General features: G+C 30.5%; 1 protein-coding gene across 3 annotated transcripts in view; it reads right to left on the reverse strand.

Moving 5' to 3' along the window:
- LOC111626532 (CD109 antigen-like) overlaps nucleotides 1-21,281 on the reverse strand; it is a 55,451-nt gene that overhangs the window by 28,937 nt on the left and 5,233 nt on the right. The window contains exons 1-13 of one of the 3 annotated variants that reach the window (XM_023369933.1): nucleotides 18,411-18,564; nucleotides 12,438-12,506; nucleotides 12,186-12,355; nucleotides 12,075-12,100; nucleotides 9,615-9,765; nucleotides 7,104-7,177; nucleotides 6,944-6,995; nucleotides 6,801-6,874; nucleotides 6,676-6,715; nucleotides 6,521-6,605; nucleotides 4,299-4,410; nucleotides 3,994-4,215; nucleotides 3,474-3,821 (exon numbers count right to left, since the gene is read on the reverse strand). In XM_023369933.1, coding sequence (XP_023225701.1) covers nucleotides 3,474-3,821; nucleotides 3,994-4,215; nucleotides 4,299-4,410; nucleotides 6,521-6,605; nucleotides 6,676-6,715; nucleotides 6,801-6,874; nucleotides 6,944-6,995; nucleotides 7,104-7,177; nucleotides 9,615-9,765; nucleotides 12,075-12,100; nucleotides 12,186-12,355; nucleotides 12,438-12,506; nucleotides 18,411-18,466 — 1,479 coding nt within the window. In that variant the 5' untranslated portion in view covers nucleotides 18,467-18,564. Of the gene's footprint in view, nucleotides 1-3,473; nucleotides 3,822-3,993; nucleotides 4,216-4,298; nucleotides 4,411-6,520; nucleotides 6,606-6,675; nucleotides 6,716-6,800; nucleotides 6,875-6,943; nucleotides 6,996-7,103; nucleotides 7,178-9,614; nucleotides 9,766-12,074; nucleotides 12,101-12,185; nucleotides 12,356-12,437; nucleotides 12,507-15,511; nucleotides 15,767-18,410; nucleotides 18,565-21,281 lie in introns of those variants that run through there. The other 2 variants (XM_023369935.1, XM_023369934.1) reach the window with 2 other exon arrangements.

Here is a 21,281-nt window from a genome sequence, read left to right on the forward strand (position 1 = left end):
TTCCCTTTCCTGGATGGTTGGAGTTAATTTAATTTTTTAACAAGTTTTGGTATTTTTTGTAGTAATAAATTTGGTTATTATGAGTGAGGGTTTCATTGTAATTAGTATGATGGGCATTTCTTAATTTTTTGATTATTTTGGTTAGTTTTTTAGCATCATATTTTTTGTGACATATAACAAACTTTAATATTATTTTTTCTACAATTACAACATTGTGTTTTTGCACATATCTAACTCTACTATTTCTTAATTTTAAGGTTGTTAAAAAGTTCCTTTAATTTCTGAGAGAGCACTAAATGGAAGTAGCTCCATTCTACTTCTAGAACTTTCTTTCTAAGAAAAAAAATCTTTGAAGTGAATGACACTTCTCTTCTCCATTCCATGTTTCATATTCAAATTAATTAAAAATATATCCCCAAAACAAAAGCATCTGTCATTCTCCATTTGGAAACATCCATTTAAAAATCAATAACTTGAAAGTATTTCCTTTTTCTCGTGTAAACAACATCCAATCCTGACAACAGGATTCAACTTTGCTTTGGTAATTGATTTGAACCTTAAGCAAACTCCCTCAGTCCTTGAATATATTTTAAAAAAACAATAAAAAACATATATAGTTGTAGTATCAGTGATATAATAAGATTTTATCATTAATCTTTCAAATATATATTTAATTGCATTAATTAAATAAGTTACATAACCTTATTCTGATTATTTGTTTAATGATCATACATTATAGCTTAGGAGAAAATCTTTTATTAGAATCATTATAATCATTTAATAATGTTTACAATTTAAAAATTTTAACTAGAATTTCCACAAATTCATTTTCCTTGTCTGTGGTATCTTAAATGTTCTTTCAATTAAACATATTCCTAGAAATTCAATTTTATTTTGTTTTTCCTCTAAAGTTAAGGTCTCCATCCTTGACTTGTAACTTATGTTAACCTACATGAAAAAAAAGAGACGTATGTATCGATGAGTACAGAAGAAAGTTACGACAGAATGATCTGAGGTTTTTGTTTTATTTATCACCAGTAGTGTTACCACCCATCCAGTTTTTATCTGGACAGTCTGGAAATTGACTCGCTGTCTGAGTGAACTATTAACTTTGTCTGGGAATTTTGTAGAAATTGTGAAATTACAATGAAACAAATATTTTTACAAATATTTTTTCATTGTAACAATATTTTTTTTGTTATTTTGCAAATATTTTTACAAATTTACACTATTTTAACAGCAAAAGAACTCACACTCACTGAAACNATTACCAATAACAGATCAATTATTTAGAATAAGAATTAAATTGTAAATAATATATAAATGTAAAAATAAATAACATAATACAATATTTAAACAATAATACAACATAAAAATAAAAGTTATTAAATTTCGGTTAATGCGGTTACAGATCAGAATACAGTTTATGAGCTACTTGTAAGCTTTTTAATGGCAAACTTCCAAGCCGAGGGCAGACCCTCCGCATCTCTGGCGTTTATACATCCTTCAATCAAGCTTGCTCCTGTATATTTCCATTTTTTCGGCAGTTTTCACTAAAGTTAGAGAGTGCACTTGTCTGATGATTTCCACTTCCTCCCATCCAACTATGGATCCTTGGGCTTGAGCCATCTGTGCCAATATCGTAGTGTTAGATCCTTTCCTAACATCATATTTATGCTCCCTGATCCTTACCCCGAGGCTTCTCGTTGTAACTCCTATGTAATCCTTTTTTAACCCTAACTGCTGATTCTCATATGGGATCCTATAAACTCCTGCTTTATCATCCTTATTAACATCCCCTTTATCATTTCTTAGGATTTTGTACAGACTCAGAGCTCTTTTCAAGATCAACATTGAATTTTTAATGTCCACAATCTCCTTCATGATGCCTCCTATACTTTTGTTGAATGTAAACTTTGTGTACATTCAACAAAAGTATAGGAGGAGTCATGAAGGAAATTGCGGGCATTAGAAATATGATGTTAGGAAAGGATCTAATACTACGATATTGGCACAGATGGCTCAAGCCCAAGGATCCGTAGTTGGATGGGAGGAAGTGGAAATCATCAGACAAGTGCACTCTCTAATTTTAGTGAAAACTGCCGAAAAAAATGGAAATATACAGGAGCAAGCTTGATGAAGAATGTATAAACACCAGAGATGCGGAGGATCTACCCTCAGCTTGGAAGTTTGCCATTAAAAAGCTTACAAGTAGCTCAAACTGTATTCTGATCTGTAACTGCATTAACCAAAACTTAATAACTTTTATTTTTATGTTGTATTATTGTTTAAATATTGTATTATGTTATTTATTTTTACATTTATATATTATTTACGATTTAATTCTTATTCTAAGTAGTTGATCCTGTGGCCGCCAGCGCCAGATATCCTGAACTCTGTCTGGCAACACTTGCCAACAAGAGTGGCTGGAGCGTCAAAAGAGAAAAGGCGCGAAAGTTCGTTGGATTTTGTCCGGGTGTTGCCCGAGGATGTCTGTGACAGTTCTAAACTTTTCTAATAAAGTTCTTTTTGTTACTGTTCGTGTTTGCCTGCTTAATGTTAGATCTAAACATCAGTAGGATTGAATGACAAAATCCGTTATTGGTACTTTTGATATTTTTGAATTTTGAATGTTATGTTCCATTTTGCATTACAACAGCTTAAGACTTAGAAACAACCATTGGGGATTTCTTTAATGACTTCTAACCAAATAACAAGTAAAATGTTGTCTTGGAAAACAAAGAAAAAAAATTTTGCAGAGAGAATAGATGAACATAAAAATAACTTCTGTCTAGCATGCATAGGAACCTTAAGGCCATCCATTAATTATGTAGTCAGTTTACAGGAAAGGAAGTCACAAAAGCTACATCACTATACATTACATAATGGAGGAGAGGAGGCTGAGGCATTGTCTATGTGGATATGTTTTAGTGACATTAGTCTCATATGAATTTGTTCTTATAAACCTACTTACTAGTCATGCAAATAAATCATCAGCTACAAATATTTGCAGAACTTGAAGTCAATTTTTCAATGTAAGACAAGTCCATAAACTATTGGACATGTAATTAAGGGGGAAGGATTAGACAAAAGTACATCATTTCATTGTACACAACAGCAAGAGAAGGAGTAAAAAGTAGCTCAAAAACTGTACACGGTTAATGAATGGCCACTTGTAATCATTCTATAGTTTAAAACTCTCTGTAATTGAATTATTTAAAGAATAATGAACTAAAATAAAAAAGTAATTTAAAACCTTTGATTTTTAATAAAATATTTGTTTTAAAAATAAAACATTAAGTTTTTAGGAATTCTTCATTCATTATTTATATATCAATACAAATATGTAAACATCATCTTTAAATATTCACTAATTTGTTCAAAAATTATTACATTACCTATATTAGTTAAAATTTTAAATAATTTTAATTAATATTATAGTTATTTTTAATTTAATAATAATAAAACATTACTTGATATGTTAAGTGACTCATTGGTTCAGTAGCATTTACTTCAAATTCGACATTATTTCCAACTCTAATGCTTGTTGTTAAAGGAGTAACTTGAATAAAGTTGTTACTGGGTGATACTGCAGAATCTATTCCATCAATGTAATGAGTCTGTCCTCGGAATTCCACTCTCATATATAAAATGTTAAGTTCTTCGTGAAGAGGATAGAATTCGAGCTTCAGCAATCCATTTTCTGGTAATGTGTAGTAAGACGACTTCCAGTCTTTTTCAATATGAGTATAACCAAATGTTAATTTTAAGCTTCTATCTCCTCCAACTACCAGTGTCCCATCTTGATGTGTAACTTTCAACTAAATATGTAAATATATTTATTATTTTTATTTACTTTGGTTACTTCTGATGTTATTCATTTCATTATATTTTTAAAAATACATAAATAAAAATTTATATCCAATATATCCATCAATTGAAAGTTTACATAAAACTCTCAGTTTTAAATTTAAAAAGTACATATATACTTACAAATGCAGTAAATTTTAACCCTGATTTAAATGTATCTGATGTTTTTATTAATTGAACTTTAACATCTTTATCATATATCCACATAGTATTTGTTTTGTTGTATTTCCGTCCTGTAATTTCTTCTTCTACGAGTGCAAAAAATTCAATTTCACGTTCAAAAAAATCAGTTTTTAATTGCAGATCTCTCAATAAATTCATCGAAATGTCTATTAAACCATTAATCTGAAAAAGTTATTATTATAATTTTTATCATTTATTTATTTTATTAGGTTTGCTTTAATTACATTACTATAATTTTTAATAACCTTTGCTTTCACTTGTGTTGACTCGTAAGGTCGAACAGATAGATAATTATACCTTGTTCTTGGAGCTACAGTTAATGTTACATCACCTCTCACTGGCTTTCCATAAGTATACCTAAGTATTTAATAAAAGTGTCTAAACAATTTTAATAGCACTGATGTTAATTCAACAAAATAAGTTATTCAGCAAGCATGCTGTTAATTATAAACAGAACTATAAAATATAGATAACAGAAATTTAATGAATCATGTAATTTAAATGTATATTGATTTTATATTTAGATTCTTATTAAATATGAAATTTATAATATTTTGATTGATTTTTTAGTGCAATTATTAGACAGTTGTGAAGCTTGGGTTGGTTTACTTTCTTTTGCTTTTATATTTTATTACATTGTCACAACCAACAAAAGTTCTCTTACAATATCTTTAAAGAATGACTCATAATTTGCATAGACAACTGAATTAGATCCTAACAGTGGAGTTTACCGTATACAGTAGAGCATCAATTATCCGAATCAATTGGGGACTGGGGTTGTTCGGAAAATCTATATTTCGGATAACCAATTATGTACGAAAAATATATTAATTTATCCCATGTTGAAAATTTTCTCCGTTGCGTGTCGCTTCGCATTGAATTTTCGTCAATGTTAAGCCTAACGAAGACTATTGTATCATTAAAAATTATTTTTTTCTTTTGTACAAACAAAATAAATATATTGAAGAATATAAAAACAATAAATAATTATACTTCAGAAGTTAATTTAGTATCAAAAACGTAAAATATTTGAGTAGCCCAAGACAGACAAAGATTGAAGCGCCAAAACACTGGCAAAAATTTAAATTTGCCGACTGGAATTCTTTTGGATAATTGACTTTTGGATAATCGACACACTACTTTTTATTAAACCTGATAAATAATTTTCATCATAGAACTGAAGAAAATGAATTACAATTAATTATAGTCACTTATACATGAATAATGAAAATGCAAAATGAATGTCAAATAGCTTCTAATATTCAAAAAATTTAATTAAAACTTTTATGTTTAATCAGAAAGTAATCACAATAAAGTGATAGAGAAATTTGATTCAAAATCTTTTCTCAGAATGAAACTTTTTAGGAAAATCTTTTTTGCTCTATATAACTATCACGAGGAGTCAGCAAGAAAAAAAAAAGAAAATTTTTGTCTTGATGAATCCTGATGATGAGCATGTTATTTCAAAATACAAATTTTCTAAGTAGTTTTTATTCCGAGAAAAATAGTTTGAACTGAATTTATATTTGAGAAATTTCTTTAATAAATGCATTAGCAGAGAGATTCAAGGCCATCAATGTATATTGTATTTTTCCTAAAAAGTGCAACTTACATTTAAATACCTTTTGGACATTGATTTCCCATTGAACTAATATATTACTTGGGACATATATTCCTGACCAACTAAAAAATTTGAATTTTTATGGAAATATATAAGCATATGAATATAAATTACTTCTTTTATTTTACACTAAACTGTAACACTGTAATTTTATTTGAAATACATAACAGTCATCCATGATTTATGATAACCACCTGAGATAAGCCATGAAAATATTAATGAAATAAAAATAAATTTAAAATAAACAAGCAATTATTTATTGTGACATGATTACAATGCCAGACTGCAATTTTTAATCATATTTTTAATTTATTTAATTTAAAATAATGCTCTCCACTTCAAATTAGTTGTGGCTTGCCCCCACACATCATAACTTTTCCTTTAACAATAGAGCTGTACTTGTCATCTATCTAACTCCTTTCAAGTAGAAATTTTTTTATTGAAATAAAATGACTTTTGGTTTGCATTGGAAGTTCTTATATAGTTAAGCAGGACCTCCTGCCCCTAAGGTTTCCATACCTGGTCTCATCTTTCATCTAATTCTAATTGCAAAATTAAGGAAAAACAGATGAATGACTGGGAATTTGTAGGTCTACAAATTGCAGCCCAATAATAAAAATATAAAGTTCAAGGAAAATATACACTCCTGTTCAAACAATGTAAGTATGAATTTATTCAATAAATCATATAGTTTACCATTCTTAATTAATCAAAGACATTATGCAAAATGATATATTGAGGACCCTCTGTAAGATGTTAATGTTTCATTGTTATAATTTTCTTCGTAAATAGTATTTAAACCATTTCTATATAAATATTTTCAAAAAAAAATCAATAAAATCATACATTGCTTTTATAGTGCAGACAATATCAGATTCATTGTAGGTTGCGTAACTGGGTAAATCGATATGAACTTCAAAAGTTGGAAGTGCTAAAATTAAAATTTGACTTTTAAATATTTTTAAGTATCAGAAAAATATTATAAACAGAAATATACATACAATATTCGGCTACGGTAAATGGTTTAGAAAAATTTTGTCCCTGAAATAATTTTTTCATATATTATTAACTAATTAAATAAAATGAATTAATGATATTAAATGAGCTTTCTTGAACTTTCACACACCTTTACATCAACGTGAACTGTCCAATCTCCTAAATTGGGATCATCTGCTAATAAGAAATCTGCTGCAGCAATACCTTAATAATAAAAGTATGTAAATATAGTCAGAATTAATTACTTCATTAACTTTTTGAATTTTATAATACCTCTACTTATTGGCACATTTCTCCATTGATGTATTTTATTCATATGTGAATCCTACAAAAGTAAAAACACTTTTTAATTTTATATTGTAACGAATTTTATATAAGTAACAAAACATCATATTGAAAATTTTATATTAAGTAACAAAAGGACTTATCTCACCCTAACATGCATATCAATTGTTCCCAAAACTGATGGAATCAAATAAGGATCCACAACTATTGCTCGAAATTGCACTGTAAAATATATAAAACATTTTACAAACATCTATAACTCCAAATAATTTCTACCATGTTTGATATTTGATCAGAGTTTCTTCTACAAAATCTTGAATGAAATATTCTTGAATTTGATTGTTTGGTATTTATTATGTGAATTTTACACTACATAAGTAAGTAACTGAAGCTTAACATGTTCACCACAGGGTATAAAAACTGATTTCCCTACCAATATGCCAAAAAATCTATACATTAATCATAAAAAAAATGTTTTATAAAACATTTTTCAATAAACTTTTTAAAATATATTAGCAAAATAATATAAACATTTGTGATATTTATAAATAAAAATTAATTTCAATAAAGCAACACAAAAATTAATAATTTGTTAAACTTAAACAAAAATACAATTTTTATAATCATAATTTGTAACAAATTTTTGTTTTTGGGGGTCTGGAAAGACATTACTTCTTCACATAGGAAGGAAAAATTATTGAATTTTGAGCTGCAAGACATACATTATTATAGACAGGGCTATTTTTCCAGTCAGAACACACTAGTACACCATACTGGCAGGTAGCATAAAAAGTATTGATAGCTGGTACAGTGCATGGTACTGGCAGTTGTTCAGTAAAAACTATTCTATATGTTCAATCACTATATATGGATACTGGTAGTGATTTTTTTTTAGAAAAAAGAGCATGTTTATAGTTTTATAAATAACAGTGAGGTTGGGGCTGAAGTTTTAAACATGAAAACGTTTACGTTGGACATTCAGCACCGCTTTCCTGTAAGCCTATAAGTTTGACAATGGTGTTTGGAATGTCGAGCATGATTCCACTGACTATCCAAACACCATTGTCAAACTTCTAGGCTTACAGGAAAGTTGCGCTGAACGTCCAACATACATGTTTTTGTATTTATAACTTTGGCCTCAACCTCGCTAATAAATGATTAGTTATAATTATCCATAGTTCTTAGAGTGACTTTTATCAAAAAGCTTCTGGAATCAATTGTGGCCATTGGCCATAAGATTGTATATATGTATTTATTAATTTAAGTTAGTTTTAGTCTTTTCCTTTGTTCTCATCTCTTCTAGAACTTTCCTTTCCAACCCTTTTCTCCCCTCCCCAGATGGGATTACCATTTTCAAGAACTGTAAGAACAAAAGAGAATTAAGGCCCTGGGGCCAAGAAAACAATAGACAAGAGTTTTGGATTGAGCTCTTGAGGAGAGCAGACGAAAATGGGTAGTGCTCCAGGTTGAGAGTAGGACAACTGGAGACAGAGAGACCAAAGGCTATGATTGGCCCTTGGTCTCTCTCAGTCTCCAGTTGGATTAGCCAATCAGACCAAGGGTCGCTGATTGGCTAATCCAAATGATTAGCCAATCTGCAACCGGCTTGCGAGAGACGAGAGACCAGAGACAGTGACCAGAATACAGCCACAAGATATCCATAGAGAAGGAACCTGTCAGGGTTCTTTCTCTATGGGTCCATATCCTTCTCTATGGATATCTTATTACAGAGACATCTAAAGTCTCTGTAATAAGTGTAACATGGTGTCCCACCCAAGTTTGTGAAGGCAAGAGAAATCCCAGGTATTTCATTCTTCCACTTAATCTATCAATCCTCTTCTATGACCCTTCCTCTTAGTTGTAAGTTTCAGTCTGTGTATGATTATCGTGCATGTATATCTCATTGTTTACTTAACCATTGTTTAACGCCTTTGTGTAAAGGAGATAATTGTAGACTTGGAATCTGAAAGAACCTGTTCATAGACAAAAATAAAACTTTGTCTGATAATTTTATGTCAAGTATTTATTGTAACAATATTCCATTCACTGGTCTATGTACGTTTTCACTACAACGTCACAGAATAATCACAGTCCTTGCCTCTCCAATCTTTATGTTGTGCCCCCAAGGATTGGGATATATTTCTGCTCACAATAAAAATTTTATTTCAATGATCACAGAGTACAAGTATCTTCATTTCAAAGCAATGAGTTTGCCATTACTACAGGAAGTGATACTTCTTATATTTCATATTGAATTGCTAACTTTACAACTAAATTATCTTAATTATTAGAAAACTACTTGTTTAAAATCAGATAAAACTTCATACAACTTGAAATAGCACAAAATTAAAACAATAATAAATTATTTTAACTTATTTGTTACAGTAGCACTTCCAGGTATTAGAAGTCATTAGTAATAGATCTGTACATACATTTTGCAGGTCTAAAAGATTTATGTACACTTATTTTTTGGTTAAAAGGAAACATATGCTTCTATTTTTATTTTGCTACTTTTCTACATTTCTGGTTCTTATCAATGATAATTTAAAAATATTTAAATTTACAAATGTAACTATTTTTAAACTAACCAGTTTAAGATTTAAATTTACAATACTAACTACAAATTTTAAGATTTAAATTTAAAATAAATTTAACATACCTAATTGGCCTGGTTTATATACAGCTTTATCTGTTTGAATAAATACAGAATAACTTTTATGTTCGTATATTAATTGAGTATGATTATGAAAATTGGCTCCTCCATGACCCTCTACTGTAAGATTATATAAACCAGGTTTCCAGTCGCCAATCTGTTGGGAAAAAATATATAAAATTTAAGCAAACTGAAATATGCTAATATGTTGTATAACTAAATATAAAATAAATTTCATAAATTTTTTTATCTGAACATTTATTTTTANAGTGGAAACGCAGAGCGAAAAACGATAGTAAAAATGTATCTTTATTATAAATTACGTCAAACTAATCAATCATTAAATCAATGCAGCTAAAAAATTCTTAAGTCACATGAAAAAACAGTTTTAAAACTGTTTTAACTTGTTTAACGAATAATCAATGAATCTATAATTTATTTTATTTTTGTATTTAAAAATGCTAAATAACGTTTTTATACGTGAAATGAATATTACAAACACTTATTTTAAACCGTAAATGTAACGATAAAAGTATTGCATACGAATGATAGAGATACTCAAGATAGTTCAGATTGGACGAAAGTATTCGTTACTATTAGAATCCTATGCTAGTAAAGAGGTTTGTGTTCTTTATATACTAAAATTTACTTTTTATTTTTAATTTTCTGCATATTTTAAGTTTCTTCGTGATTATTTTCGATCCACATTCCATATAGTTTTTATTGAAATTTGATTTTATTTTTTATACGTTCAGAATGATCATAAAACGAATGAAAAAAACAATATATTTTTTGTAAATCGAAGTTCTTTGATTGACAAATCAAAAGTAATTAAAGAAGCGAAAATTATAATTCTTCCTAGAATGTAAAACTTCCTTACAATGTAGAACCAAGGCCGTCCAGAGGATGGAAGCTAGGGAATTTTCTTTGGGGTCAGTGTAACCTTTGGGGCCTTTACTGGTTTCTATAGTGTAACCCTTATACGTTCATGTTTTTTATTTTTTTTTTACTAACAAACAATAAAACCTGTAAGACTGTTATTTACTAATAAAAGAAACATCCATTTTTCAAAAATATGCAAAAGAGGTTGGGTTAGGATCAAAAAGGGGGTAGCTTTATTTCCGGGTTTCAAATCAAGCTTTAGATGGCCTTGATTAGTTTTTTAATTCAGTTCAGAATCGAAAATTACGATTTTCGTGTTAAAACATATTTCTAAAGATGAGAATGAAATAGAAAATGATTTATTTTTATAAAATATTAAAAAATCCACTCTGATACAAAAATCCAATGCTGTTTATTTCCTTTGTTGTTGGGATCACCAGCTATATTCCAATTAGATAATTCTTGAAAATTTCATAATCCTACACCATGCCTATGGAGCAATGACTACTCCATAGGCAATTTCAAATTGAGGTATAACCCACACCCTCTTTCAAATTGCTTTTTAAACACAAGGATTATGCTCACGAAAATAGAGTTAAAAGTAAAGTTCTGGTTTCCTGAAGTTAAATTTGATTTTTTTAGATTATAAAATGCAATTTTTTGGAGCAAACATGTGATATTCATCTTCAGGTGACAGATCCTAAAGTTGTATGTATGTGTCATCTAAAGGTAGGTGTAAAATCCATAAAAAAAACAAAACATCAAGTTTGTACTTCAAAATACAACATATTTGTCAGAGAATATGTTTGAGAAACTTCTAATTTTACATACATATATATTATTATGTACAGTCGACCCCCCTATAAGATAGAGATACGTTCCATTCTCTAGGAATCCGCTTTCTTACGAATCCTTCCAATCACAACCCGACACGTATCAAGTTTACGGACTACGGCTGTTTGAAAGATTTTCTTCCATAAAATTAATCGATTCTAGACTAATCCGACTCAACATTTCCAAAATACGTATATATTTTTTGGNCCAATGCTGTTTATTTCCTTTGTTGTTGGGATCACCAGCTATATTCCAATTAGATAATTCTTGAAAATTTCATAATCCTACACCATGCCTATGGAGCAATGACTACTCCATAGGCAATTTCAAATTGAGGTATAACCCACACCCTCTTTCAAATTGCTTTTTAAACACAAGGATTATGCTCACGAAAATAGAGTTAAAAGTAAAGTTCTGGTTTCCTGAAGTTAAATTTGATTTTTTTAGATTATAAAATGCAATTTTTTGGAGCAAACATGTGATATTCATCTTCAGGTGACAGATCCTAAAGTTGTATGTATGTGTCATCTAAAGGTAGGTGTAAAATCCATAAAAAAAACAAAACATCAAGTTTGTACTTCAAAATACAACATATTTGTCAGAGAATATGTTTGAGAAACTTCTAATTTTACATACATATATATTATTATGTATACTACTTTGTATATACAATATATACAAAGTATTAATATTATATATTTTATGCTTTTAATAATAATTTATCAAAAAATAACAATAATATATACATACTTCTAATTCCACAATTTCTGTTTCCCCTAAAAATAAATGAATAAAAATTTAATTAAATTCTAATATAAAGAAAAAATTTATTTATCTAATATATAACAATTGTTAACATACTTGCATGCAAAACTAATTGTTTACTGACAGCTTCAGTGAGCCCTTCCACGCTAACTGTCACATCCACTTCCGCCAAAACATCATATATGGAAACACTAACATGATAATGAAAGTTGGGACGAAGTTTTTTAGGTGCAATAACTGCATAAGAATTTAATTCTTGAATAACACTGGGAGAAAAAATATATATAAATAAATTTCTAAGTTATAAATAGTGAAAAATTTATAAATTAATAAATGAATTTGAATTACCTTTGTGATACTATCCCATGAATAAAAAAATATATTAAAGTGACATAAATCTGTCTTATTACCATTATTCTGAAAGAAAAAAAATTTAAAATAATTTATGAAAGCAAAGAAATCTGATTATTTTATAATAATTTCATTGTATAAAAACAGCTATTAGCTTTGTTATTAGTGATAAAAGACAAGTGCTGTCCAGATCAGAGATTTCAATGGCTAAAAGCTACCAAGACATTGAGTCAGAATAATAACAGCTGCTTGAAGCTGGAGCTCAACAGAGGGGAAAAATTGCCTTTGTGATAAGCTTCAGCTCATCACAATTTATAGTGAGATGGTAGTAACTGAATGGGGAAGACCCACTGCAATTCTCAAGGTTGCATTTAAAAGAGACACTATACAGTACAAGGCACTGGGAGAACATCCTCCAAGCACTCCAAATTCTACATTAGGGCACAAAATGATGATTGTAAAGTGCAAAAGATCTTCCACCCTGGTGCCATTTCAGCAAATGTGAAATATTTGAGGAAAAAGCCTGCCAGCAGAAGGATAGTGCAGAGAAAAGTAACATGGGAAATCTAAGTGAAAGCCAATTAAAGCATAGACTGAAAACTTGGAGAGAAGTAACCTGAGGAATTACATCAATCATAAGCATAAACACCAATGGATAATAAGACAAGCAAATAGAGAAAGCACTTTTTTGTGCCAAAAAACCATGCTCCACTGGGATACCAAATGTTTGAATCAGTTGAGAACATTTTAAACCCAAGAAACTGCTATACATTGGTTTGAAGGAGTCTGACGAATGGCATGCAGGAAGAGGAGCAGACAGCAGGATTACTTGATAGTAGGGACCCACTCTGTAACTTTTAAGATCATCTTCATGGGCTGATCCTAAAAGATCTGGAGTATACAGTAAAATGTCTACCACACAAGAGTCCCCAAAACATGATGGAGGCCCTTTGAGTGATAGAACATTGGTCTGTCTTTATAACCAGTCAGAGATTTTGTGGCCCACCAGTGGCCAAGCGGTCTTTGTACTCTGAACACTGAGAGTTTGGTCATGGGTTCACACCTCGCTTGGATGGACGGACCACGTGGAGTTTTCCGGGTTTTCTCATCTGTAATGCCTAAATAGGGCCAGTTTCCCTTAAAAGACCTCCCAGAAGGCATCCCCTAGGCAGATTGCCCAAGTGTTGCATTGCCATAACTTAATACACAACAAAGAGATTTTGCCCAGCTTGATCAGGCTAGTAGTCCCAAATCCCACAGGGACTGTGGGCATTCCAATCACTACTGACAATGTAGGAATGCAAGTGGTGAGGTGCCTATTGATGAGACAGAGAGTAAAGGATAAAAGCACCCATGATGTGATTATACATTGATGATAGTGCATTGAGTCATGGTCATAGAGTTTGGCACTTAAGCATTCAATGTCAGGGTCTGGTATTGGAAAATCCTCCTGAGATGCCAGTCAGACTCCAGGCAAGGTTATGTGGAGATCTTCCACCATGACCATCTGGGTGATCTCACTGAAAGATTTTTAATTCTAGAATCAAGGGACAACAGGTCTCTTGGATGAAAATGATTGGAATGAAGCAAGAGTATGTGATAAACACAATTTACTCTCCCAGAAGTAAATTGTGTTTGGCACATACTCTTGTTTCATTCCAATGGACTATATGAGAGAACTGATCAGACATTTGTGCATTTTGTTATGGTGGTATGCTGATGGATCCTAATTGATTCCACTATTGACCACGGAAAGATTGATCAGAGGCCAGCGAATTGGAGAACCCTGGACAAAAGAGGGGGTCAGCCACTAGTCCATTGGGCCATGTCAAGAGACACACAATGAGAATGTGTCTCACACTTTTTGTAATATTTTGTAGGGAGAGCAGGAAAATCAAGCAACGCAGACTTGTGCTTAGTAATTGGTGGCAGTGAAGGAGGTGAGGTGGTGGCTCCAAAGGAGTCATCAATGTGGTATGGTGTGCTGAAGATGTTTTCTTGGGGTATATTATCTATGAGGCCATGAAGTGAATACAGCTCTTCTCAGAGGGCTGCCATGACCTGTTCCAGTGTCAACACCCTCTCTGTATGAATCAGAGAGGGATACAAGTCTGACCTTCTTGCCCATTGTTAGAAGTAAACTGTAGAGGTTGTCAATAATAAGCTTTCTGGGCTGCAAGCATCTTGAGTGAGATCACCAGCACCATGGTATATGAAGTATTTCTTTCATTTCTAGGTAGGAGCATCACTTTTGGGCACTCCTTCTGGAAATTGTCCATTCATTTGTTAGTAAGAGCATTCTTTGGAGTTGGCATAAGGCTCCCAAACAAGCACTGTGCAAGAATGAACAAGCACATGTGAAGGGATTGTGGTCTTGACATTGCATGCATTGATAGTGACACTAGGCGTGGCCAGTGCAACCAAAAGCCAGAAAATGGTCCCACATCCTGAGCTAAAAAGATGAAAAAAGTGCACCTGTAATGCTGAAAGTAAATGGATATATAGTTGGTGGAATGCAGTCCAATGACTGAAAAGTAGACCATCTCTGAGCTGGAAGTAGCCTGAATTCAGATGGATAAGGCGAAACACTTCCTGGATGGTAAGAAGCTCTTGTAGTGATATTGATGTATTGATGTCACAAAGGAGATACACAGTCTGAGTACATTCTGGGGCAAGGCACCTCTTTACCCCAATGCTTGCAAAGGAGCTACAGGCTAAAGCTCTGCAAATCAGATGTCTTATTTATCAAATAGCTCAATGGATGTCTACCAGTTTTTGTAGTGATGAAAATATCTCTGAAAGCATTGTGTGAATTACTGCCAGGGTCAGTCATGAGTTAGAGAATAACCCTCCAGAAAGACCGTGTAGAATGGTGGGACCAGACAACTCAGAGCTGAAGCATAGTTTCTCTCATATGGATAGGTGTGAACCCCCAACAAGGGAAAGGCCCATTGGCTCTGGTGGTATAGGTCTACCATACTCCTGGTTGGCGACTTTGCAGCTAAGACAACTGGAGACCCAAAATAGGGAAGAAGGTAACTGGGAAGAATATCCCACAAAAATGTACTCACCCCCTGAAGGGAATCCAAATGGCACTACAATGTTTCTAGAATTAAGACAATCTCCAACGACAGTACGATCACCGAAAATATGCTCCAGTGAGCCATTAAACCCCCAGGAAAAGAGTTTGTACAAACATCTTCTATGATGACCAAGCTACTTTCTTCCAAAATGAACTCCTATCTCAAAACCTCCTCAAACTGAAGTCAGGACAATCATTAAATAATAAACTGACTACATTTTGGTAGTGCCAATAAGAGGCTCACCAGCAGCGTTGCCACAATGAAATTTCAAAACGTACTGAAGCTCCTTCAAAAAATGTACTATTTTCCTTCAAAATGTACTATTTCTATGGTTTGTTACTTTTAATATTAATATACCATCATACTCAATTTTTGTGCTTATTTCAAATTTACATTCACGAATACTTTGTTAAATATGAATACTTTAAAATTAAATATTTCATAAAAAGATTTTATGAAAATAGTTTCTATGGTTTTTTGTTAAATACATTAAAAGTTGATTTTTTTTAAATATTATAGTAATGGATAAAAAAAATTATAAATTAAATATGCGTGGACAGATTCAAATTAAAAAAAAGTTATTTCTTTTACCAAGATTACTAAAATTGAAGTTCATAATTAAGAATTAAATTATAGTGGTAGAAAATAATATAAAAGTATTTATATTATTTGTACTGTATAATTTCAAAACTATTTTAATAATTCGACTCTGACTTAACGGCTATTTTGATATTATTGATGACAAAAGTTTAAAATCATTGATTCCCTTATCTGTCCAATATTTTTGTTTGACAGAGTTGAATTGTTTGGACCACGTGGCGTGAAAGATTTTGTCAAGGTTCTCGTGAGAATGTGACATGTGTGAAAGAGAACCACTGAGTCATAACATTTGCACGTGCAACTATCTGTATATTGTTGATGTCGACCGACATAAACCATGTGTATGTTGTGATTGGGTAAATCAAATTAGCAAGCAGTGACACTAGACAATAAAGTCTCACTTTATTAAATTAGTTTAATAAAGTGAGACTTTATTAAACTAATTTTTAGACATTTTTTTCGTTAAGGCATGAAATATTATTTTGTACCATAAATGGTACCGAAATATTATAATGTACTCAAAATGTACTAAAAATCTAAGTGTACTTTCAATATACTTGAAAGGGCAAAATGTACCCGAAAAGTACAAATGTACTAGGAATGGCAACGCTGCTCACCAGTAGTCGAGTGGATAAAGCTTCCGAAGTCTGAGCACTGATAGTTAGTCGTGGTTCGCGCCTCGCCAACGTGGAGTTTTCCAGAGTTTCTTTATGTTTGTAACATCTAAATAGGGATCAGTTTCCCGTATAAATTCTTTCCGTGAGGCATCCTCACGGAAAGAATTTATACGTGAAACTTTTCTCTTCAGCTGAAGGCCTACGTGTCGGGAAGGCAAATAAACCAAGTCAATGCAGGATACACAGTGCCCTCTCCATACTCGGGTCCATGGCCATTTTTCTTACCGAACCGCTCTGCGTTTGTGGTATATAAAAATAAGACCACAATTTAACGATAGGCAGCAAATTCCAAAATCCTCAGAATTTTATTATTATTGTTGTTGTTGTTGTTTTCCGACAACAATCTGCACGATTATGTCGGAAGGTGCCAGAAGGTTCAGGATGACAAAAGTTTTACACACAACTTCGTCTCTACAATAATAAACATTAATGAACGGTAGCAATTGTTTACTCATAGATATGAGGTTTTAAAAAGAATCAGTACTCTAAACACACAAAATTCCGTGAGATTCTTCGAAATACAGGACATTTTTTTAGAAAATCCTGGAATACTGAACATTTCGGCGTCCCGACAAAAAAAATGTCGGGATTATGGGACAGAGGATGAAAATACGTAGTTGTCCCATACAATACGGGACGTCTGATCACTTTAATAAAAAACAATTCATATCGCTTTTTCATTGATCTAACCCAGTTTTTTCGACCTCTTTTTTATCTGACAGCACACTTGAACCTATAATTAAATTTCCGCGTAAAAAAGTCAACGTGATTTAAAGTTGTGTATGTAAACATTCTGTCGTCATATTACTTGCCACTTAAAATGTAGACAAAAAGAATTAGATTTTGTGAATTAAACAAAACAGTATTGTCGTTCTTTAAAGTAGCAACAGGTTACAACAACAGTTATTTAAATTAATAATCTTCATTTACTTAAGAAAAGCAATTCGCATTAAGTCTTAATTTGCATTTAAAAGTGGCACAATAAATTGCCTTTAGAAACTTGTCCAATTCGCGCTATTTCTAAGTTAACATTAATTTTAATATCAGATAAAATGATAAAGTTTATCCATTACAAATGATGTAAAGAAAAAAATTCTGAATGATTCTTTCAACTGCTAAAAAAATTCATCCCTTCTTCAGTAAAAGGTTAATATAAAATATTAAGACTAAATCCTTAGTTTTATATAGGCTAAAGCAGTGTTTCTCAACCTCTAACGAATCGTCGCCCCCTTCAACTTAGTATCGCCCCCTTCACTACAAAATTCCGATGCAGAGGGACAAGGCTAACGCCAAATTCGTACTGCATTGAATAGACTAGTGACTTTGTTTAATTATTGTACGATATAGCGAATAAAATATCTAATTTTTCTTAATATAATGTTTTACTATATCACCCAAAAAATTGTTTTTCGCCCCCAAAATATAAATTGTTACTAATCGCCCCCTCAACATCGAAAAACACCCACATGGGGCGATATCGCCCCCGTTGAGAAACACTGGGCTAAAGGGACAGTTTCTATAGGCTACAATAAATAAATTTAGTCATTTATTAATTATTAACCATAACATTATAATTACTAGCATCAAGATTATCTACAATACAAGCATACCCGACCAATATAATGAAGATCCATCGAAAAATCCGTTTAAAAATACTGAAGACCATCGTCTATTGGAAATTTTAAACAGCCACTTCCAGATTTTTGGGTGCTAATGCGTTTCAAATTCGCTATTCATTGATTTTTATACAAGACAATCGTGCCAAGTGCAATCTATTTTGTTTAGATGCCACAAAGTTTTCGTTTATTTTGGTCTCGAATCTATAACGTTGTCTCGTCTCCCGGGTTACAATCCAAAACATAATGAGATTTAAATCTATAACTGGATAAATATGAATAAATTTTACACTAATTTATTAATATCTATCCGGTTACAGAGCATTTTAAAGTCGAATTCTCTATAATCAAAATATCCTCAGCATTTAATATAAATTTTTATTCAATATTCGCTCTGTATAATGACATTTTATCAATTGGAAATTTCAGTTTAGAGACTGACTAATTTTCATAACATTAAATTTATTTCTATTTATTTAAAAAAAATTAAAAATTATTAAATTAAATTGATATTTTCACCTTTTTCTTCAGTTTAGAATAAATAAATTACAAATTAATTATAATTTAAAAAATATACAATTTACCACCATTAATTTAATGAATCTTTAATGTATAAAAGTCCAAAATTTTAATTTAACACCTTGATAATTTTTCTAAATATTAAAATATATGGAACTCGTTAGCTGATTTATGTATTGAACAACAGGCTTAACATTTATTAAATTAAAAAAAAGTAGAGCCTGACTCATTATTATATAGTTTGGGATTTATAGATAAGACTTTAGAAGTTTTAAATATATATTCCATGTTAAATATTTAAGGAAAACAAAATTCAAAACAGCTGACTATCAGTGATAGTGACATAGTTCTTTGTAGAAGTAAACCTACTTATTGACAACCTACATAATGGCCTTGCAATGTATGTTAGAGTAATTTGTATTGTTTATAAATATCTTCAATCTGTCAATGTATAAAATAAATAAAAATAATTAATTACTTTACAGTATACACACATTTTTCATACATAAACTTTAGAAAAATTTTCCATATCAATCAATATGGAAGATTTAATTATTTCTGATATGTTTGTAAAGCTGTATAAAAGGAAAATTAATTAATTTTCAAGTTCATAGTAATAATATAGACTCATTTATACCTTTATATAAGGAAAAACTACTGTTTAAAGAGTGATACACTAACTTATATATACAAAACTTATCCTATATATGAATAAACAGAACAAAACCAGAACTTACATAGAGACATACAACAAGCATTCTGTACGTAATTGTTCATTATTCTAATGTTTTTTTTTTTTTTAATCTACTAAAAATTTGCCTTTTGCTTTAACTTTATATAGTCATAAAAATGCATTTTTTAAAAACTTACTTGTTACGTTTATTATAATTTAGATAGTTAAATATTACACCAAACATTTCTTCTTTACTTATTTATACAGTTGAAAGAATAACAAATCTACAAGCTGCAGGAAATCATATCGAAACTTTACTTACAAGTTTTAAAATTGTAATAATTATCTTGTATACTGTATGAAACTGTATTTCCAGTTGAGAAATCGGGCCAATGATATTATACACGAAACTAGTTTCAATCTTTGTTTAGTATCAGTTCGTTAAATAATTCTTTTATATTATATTTCTATTCATTTATTCGTATACTGTCTTTGTTTCTATAGCTCTATAAGTTAACAGGCCAAAAATAGGCTAAAAAATAAACTTTCTCACGCCTTAATGATCTTAAATATAAGGCTCAAAAAGCTTGTTTTATAACGAAATCGTATAAAATAATGTACAGGACACTGCAAAAAGACATATGAGGCTATTTCAGGTGTTTGTTATTATTATTAACAGATGCTTGGAATCATCTCGAATCTCTTGTAGTAACATTCCTTGAAGTACTGTGTGGCACACACAACTTCTCTTCAATAAAGCAATTATCTGATAAATAAATATAATTTATTTGCTAGGTATTTGTGCTCTTTAACCTATCCATAACGGATTTATAACATTAACATTCTCTATAATATATCAACGGCATTGCAAAACTAAATATAAACTGACAGATGAGAAGATCAGAAACACTTTAACGAGTTATATAATTAAAAACTTGATTTTCTTTGTATAAATTATATTTTTAATTGATTTAAGTATTTATTTATTATTCTTTTACGTATAAAAAGTTAAGCTAGTTCTTGCCTTAGTATATTCTGTCCCTTTCTGTAAGCAATATAGCATGGTCATGTTAAAAATATCCTCCTATTCTTTAAAAATGAACTATTAAAGTATCATTTTATTGATTTAGAATCTTTTAAAAATTAAAATTATTTACATTTAAATGCGAAATATCGAGGAAATTTTGATTCTAGTGCAAGCGTAATCATTTATGGAACGTTTAAAAATACTTGTCATAAAAAATGTTTTAATTATTCATAGAATAATGTTTTACACGCTTAAATGTATAAAATACAGATAAATAAATTTATGTGAAAAAATAAGGAAATTTTAACTTCAAAAACTTCAAATAAGTTTTGATAAGAAAATATCGCAATAACGTTATAACCATAGCGTAGGATATGCATAAACTGAAGTTTACCATTGAAATTTTGACTCAATTTAATTATTATAACATCACTTAAAATATACAAATTATTTAAAGCATATTAATTAATTAAAATATTTATAATAATTTATACTTTTTCTATATATATTATGGACTAAATATAAATTAACATTAATGGTCAAAGATGTTAATGAAAAAAAGATGCAGATACACCCAATTAACATTAGCCACAATTATCATTGTAAATTTTAGATAATTTATGCCTTAATTAAGCTTAATATGATT

The sequence above is a fragment of the Centruroides sculpturatus genome, unplaced genomic scaffold, assembly GCF_000671375.1.
Source record: "Centruroides sculpturatus isolate CEXI.00-Female unplaced genomic scaffold, Cexi_2.0 scaffold398, whole genome shotgun sequence".
NCBI classification, from domain to species: domain Eukaryota; kingdom Metazoa; phylum Arthropoda; class Arachnida; order Scorpiones; family Buthidae; genus Centruroides; species Centruroides sculpturatus.